At 36.0% G+C, this 6,000-nt stretch overlaps 1 protein-coding gene across 13 annotated transcripts in view; it reads right to left on the reverse strand.

Moving 5' to 3' along the window:
• Positions 1 to 6,000, reverse strand: part of CEP128 (centrosomal protein 128) — a 559,633-nt gene that overhangs the window by 441,514 nt on the left and 112,119 nt on the right. For all 13 annotated transcript variants that reach the window (XM_072623250.1, XM_072623249.1, XM_072623247.1 and 10 more), the window contains 2 exons: positions 4,908 to 5,010; positions 1,587 to 1,747 (listed from right to left, as the gene is read on the reverse strand). In XM_072623250.1, coding sequence (XP_072479351.1) covers positions 1,587 to 1,747; positions 4,908 to 5,010 — 264 coding nt within the window. The remainder of the gene's footprint in view (positions 1 to 1,586; positions 1,748 to 4,907; positions 5,011 to 6,000) is intronic.

The raw sequence follows: 6,000 nt of genomic DNA on the forward strand, positions 1-6,000 counted from the left end.
AACTTGCCCTTTTTTAGATGCTATGGGACTATTAACTGACTGTTCTTCTGAGTCTAACTCCAGGTATGGTTAGCAAGACAGTCTGAGCCTACAGTCCATAATGCCAGTAAGCCTATGAGATGCTGGTATGAACTGCAAAAGGTGATCTCCTGGGAAGGGTGGGAGAGCAGCTGTTCAGCCTGGGCTGATTCTCCTGACTCAATTTCCCCACCGACACCTGGCAGACTTCAAGCCTGACTGAATGCAGGCTGACAATCTACTCTTGCCTGGAACTGACATGAAGCTGGGGAGATATTGTTTCTCTGCAATGTCCCTACTCTTAGTGGCAATTTCCTACAGTCAAAAGGTTTGTAAGATTAATACCAGATCCATTAAATTATAGCTTTTTGGTAGGGGAACATCCAAGGTTAAGTCTAAAATTAAGTTATTAGGCTTAGGACTTTAGACCAACAACAATAAGTTAGGGTCCTTTAATTCTTAGTAATAGTATGCAAATAATTAGGTCAAGGGCCTGTGAGATTTTTGTGTCTCACTTGGCTAATGTTAAAAAAAAAATTTGTTTGTGGTCTGTATTGTAAATGCTTTAAAAGAAGTATCACCTGACCAAAAGTTGGAATTGTTTTATGTGATATGAACTGTTAAAAATGAAAAATAAAAAAATAAATAATTTTTTAAAAATAAAAATACTAATTACCCAGGAAAAAAAATAAAAGAATTTGTTCTATAAAACTTGCACTCAGTCAAAAGGCTGCACTTGAGGATCTAGAGGGTCACATGTGGCCATGAGGTCTCAGGTTCCCCATTCCTGGAATAGGACATCAACATTTGATCTATTTTGATTATTCAGGTATAATAGAAATGAAGTAGCTTCTTTCAAATATGTCTTCTCTTACTCAGATTTTAATGTTTTTTTTATAATTATTGTACCTATCCTAACAATAAAAGATTAATGCAGGATGTCCCAAAAGATTTAGTATAATTTTAGGCTTCAATAGCTTGAATCTATGTAGTTTAAATAGCTTAAAACCCCACTGACTTCTGAACTTTTCCTAACTAAAATGTTCCTCTTCTAGTAGCAATTTCTTTTCACTCTGAAGAGCTAAGTGAGCCTCTCCAATGAGCAACTAGGTGTGTGCCAGTAAAATGTTGACAGGTGGGAAATTACTCTGAATGGGTGACATAAGCATTTTTTTCCTTCAGACTAAAATCGTCTTTCCAAACAAAAGCTACTTGAACCTGAGGGATCTGAGAAGCATCCATGAATTTGGAGTTTTATTCTGAAGAACTACCACATTTCATTATACAGACTGTCCCAGAAATCAACATTGTATTGACACATACCCAGTTTCTCAATGGAAGAGGTCACTTGGATCTTCAAAGTGAAAAGTAACTGTTACTGGAATAGAAACATTCAAGTTGAAAAAAGAAGAAAAGGCTGTAGAATTATGAAGTGAGGAAGAAAAGGATTTTGTAGGATATCTTGATTGAGAAAAAGGGCCTAATTTCCTAATTTTCTTTTAAGTCCATCAGACAATTTTGTTGAACAAAACTGTGATTCTAAGAATTAAATTTAAAATATCAGTCACCTCTGTTTGTTCCTCTAACTGTGCCTTCTCCTTGTCTTTTCTTTCAATGCATCGCTTCAATTCCTGCACCTCAGACATCATGACACTGTGGTTCAGCTTGGCTTTAAGCTCTGAGACCTGTTTCTCCAGTTCTTGTTTCTCCTGATCAGACCTCTCAATTCCTTTGAAGATAAATAGAATGATACACGTAAGTAACACATACATAAAAACGTTGTTTATGTAACATACAGATTCTTTACTCACAGAAGAATCAGATGCAATTATCATCCATCAAGAAACGCTTGTGGGGATTCACTATGTGCAGGTACATAAAGGTATATAAAGAAGGTTACAAAGACAACGCATACGTAATAAAGATGTGGAGAATAAATACAAAATAGATACAGAGTAATAATAATGGCAATAATAGCTAACATTTATGTAATGTTTATTACTGTCAGGCACTATACTAAGCATTTTATAATTAATAACTCATTTGATCCTCACAACCCTGGGAGGTAAGTTCTATTACTATCCCCATTTTACAGATAAATAAACTGAGGCAAACAGGCAAAGTGACTTGGCTAGGGTCAAACAGTTATTGAGCGTCTGAGGCTGAATATGAACTCAAGTCTTCCTGACCCTAGGCCTGGTTCTCTGTCCACTGAGCCATCTAGCCACTCCGACTCTAGGATAGTAAGGAAGCCCAGGGCTCTTAGGAAAGACTTCATACAGAAGATATCATGTATTTCAGGAATTATTGCATTCTCCCAGGTTTCAAGGTTCTAATCTATCCATCATCAGTCTCAAATTGATGTTATAGATGTTCCCACTTAGTGGTTCTTATCTCTTCAAGGAATGCAATGGAAGAATATGTGCATCACATGTTGATCGAAAATGAGAACCCTGTGCCAGAGGTCTTCAAACTTTTCCAAAGTGGTAAGACCTTTCAGTTTCAATAACACTTTGGCAAAAACTCTCGTAGTAGAATTCTCTAAAATTAGTATCTTTAACGCCTATTAATGAACAGCCTAAATTCATTAAAACAAAAAAAAACTTGCAGTTTTTCAGGATACCTTGCAGTACAGTTTGAGAAACATCAAATTATGCTACTAGACCATGAAAGCTAAAATTTGTCTAGTGAGATTTCTAACAGCAAAATCCTAGTCTCCTCTAAGCCCTACTTGTGGCTTTTATCCATTCATCTGAATGGGAATCTGCAACCCAACTACTTCACCCAAGGGACTATTATTGAAGTTCACATAATGAAAACTCTTTTTGTAACATAAATAATGAACCAGTTGTTAAATTTTTTATTATGATTTGTATTTCTATCACCACTGATCCAAACCAGGAGAGTTTTACTGGAAATTAGAACAAAAAGCAAGCAAATTTGATTTGATACTATTTTTTAAATAAGCCAGGACTCTAGTGTTTTTAAAAAGAATAAATATAAGAGTGAAAAGGTTAAAAAAATTAATATTCAGTTGTTTTTCTTTTAAAAACTATTAAAAGATTAACATGAGAGTTTTTTCCTAATTTACTAGACCTACAGAGAATAACTTGCAGCAACAATGAGTAAATTTTGAAGTCTCTCATCTAACTGCTGTTAATAAGCTAGGTCTCTCTCTCTTCAACAAAATGGCAGTTACCAACGTGGCTGTAGGGAAAACTGAAAAAACTTCCACCAGCCTATATACATAACTAAAAGAGGGACATAATGCAGAATGAAATCTATTTGAGTTTTCATAATGAAATGAAGGCTAGCAGGATCTTATGAAATTTCGATCCTATTTGTTTGTTTGTAAAATTATAGAACTCTACTAGATGGTCACTAAGATCTCTTCTAGGTCTGACATCATATAGCATCTACAGCTCTTTGGTTTAAACAAGCTAGCTAGTTCAAAGTCTGCCCTCTTTTGATTATTCCCTAGAAGTGAATAACATCTTTTTTCAACAGTTCCTATCAGAAATTATCCCCCCCTTAGTCAATTTATGTTTTCCACACACCATAAAGACAGTAAACATCCTTCTATAATCCCTGAGAAGAGCCAGCTTGGGGTTCAATCTGACTGAACAAAGAGGATACATTTCCAAGTCCCAGAATCCTCTCCCAAGTCAGACAAAGGGTTTGGATATGGTTGGCCCATGGGGTAAAAAGAACAATGAATTACAATGGAGCAGAAGGGATCCTCTGAGTATTGGAGCCAAATAAATGCCCATGAGAAACTGCACCACTTTACTGCATTAGAGCAGATAACATTACTATTAAAGCAATCCACAGACAGAAAACAGAAGTAGTTCAGTAGCACACAATATAAAACACAGACCACCAAAGCAAGGTCTTTTACTGTACTATTTCACTCATATCTTATCAGAATAAAATAGTCTCAGAGACAACGAACTCTGTTATTTAATTAGTTCTTTTAGAAGCTCCAAAGAAATAGCATCATTATTTATTTCCATTACTTTCTCTGTAATTCATATGCCTACAAGGCTGTTATGACACATAACAGAAGGAATGATAGGAAAAAAGGATCATTTTACATATGGCATTATAGAGAGTTCAAGTCATTGAGCAAGGAAAAATGGAAGACCTGGTGACTAGTTACACTGCTTTCCTCAACAGGAATCCCCTAAAAAGAGAAAAGCTCATGTAGTAGTAACAATCCACTAGCTGAGCTTTCAATATAGACTTGTTAATCATAATCTGTTGGGGAGCCCACGACCTAACATTGATAAAAGAATGAATGAATGAGCATTTATTAAACACTTACTGTGTGCAAAACATTGTGCTAAGCACCGGGGATATTAAGATAGTCCTGCTCTCAAGGCATTTCTAATGGAGGAGATAACAAATATAGTAGGTTTCATCAGTATGTCAGATGAAAAGGTACCACGGTCCTCAAGGGAGAGTTAAAAATCTTCACGTCTATGTCTACAAGACTCACAAAAGCAGCTGCCGGCCCACATCTCCACGGGGATTGCTTCCCTAAGCATGGCTGCCACATGTGCGCTACAAACACTGCTATGCCCAAGGTTATCTCCACTGGAATTTGGAGGGAAGTGGAAGTTTAACTGGCACATCTAAGGTCCTCTTCTCTCCCTGAGGGTCTTCTTATTTCAGCTAAGTTGAGTTGCCTGCCTTTGAAGGCAGATGTTGGTGGGGTTGGCTGCAAGCATTTGGGGTGATGATAACCCTGTCAGAATTCTTGGACTTACCTGCCTATTGCTGGCAGTTAGGATAAGAACTGAGAATACAAGAAAATAATCATTACGAAAGAACAGATTGGTTTTCAGACAAACATTTCTAGGAAAAATGATTTTTAAATGAGGATATACCTCTTCTGAGCCTCCTGTCATCTCCATGTTCATGTTGGTTCTTCTGTTGCCTAGAAATCTGTGGTGCTTGATATGTCAAGAGTTGAGCACGCAGATCTTCTATCTAAATACAGGCAATAACAATAATAATATACTTCATTCGCCATAAGCAGAAAAGAAATTTACTAAATTTATAAAATATTACCAGCTCTGTGAATAAAGGGTCTACTTCAAAGGAACTACCCAGTCTCCTTTCTCAATATTCACTATGATCTCTTCTCTTCATACAAACTGTCTTTCTCCTTCCTCTCTGACAGTTTATGGTCATTATGCCACAAAAATTGAATTCTAGAAAGTCTCCCTTGATTAAACTTTGCCTGTTCCTTCACTATTCCTCCCCACATAAGACTTTTGTCTGCATTATAATTTTTTCTTCTTACATTTGTAGATGTCCTAGCTCTCTATTTAGCTTAGAACCACTTTGAGTTTAAAGATTAATCTCTCCAATTCTTTGGTATACTCCAATAGCACCTAGCGCACTGCTCTGAATAAAGCAACTGATTACTAAATTAAGAAATATACTACATTATAGTCCCTTTACAATGTACCCTCTACTACAAGTGATGCAGTAGAAGAATACACTAGACCTAAAATCAGGGAACCTCAATACCATTCCTGGCTCTGTAACTGTATGATCTTGGATGAGTCACTCAACTTTTCTGAGTCTCAATTCCATCATCTATAAAAAAAGGAATAATAAATACCTTTTTTTTACCTAGCTTACAGGATTAGCAGGAGACTAAAACAGGATATAGCAAGAAAACTATATGACAAACCATACAGTAAGAACAAATTGTTTGCTAAAAATATATTTACTAAAATGAATATGTATACATGTATGCTATATATGTATGTATAATGTGTGATTTTATAGTTGTATATTACACATGTGCATAACTAAAAATGCATGTGTGTAACCTTTAGTTAGGTATGTAACCTCTCCTCCTACTTGTCTAATCACTATTTTTCAGCTCCTTTGTTTGAACATCTTTCGTAATGTCATCTTTAACTAGATGTATCCACCCCAAGTCTCCTATGGATTCACTTATCATCT

The sequence above is a fragment of the Notamacropus eugenii genome, chromosome 7 (genome assembly GCF_028372415.1).
Source record: "Notamacropus eugenii isolate mMacEug1 chromosome 7, mMacEug1.pri_v2, whole genome shotgun sequence".
NCBI lineage: Eukaryota > Metazoa > Chordata > Mammalia > Diprotodontia > Macropodidae > Notamacropus > Notamacropus eugenii.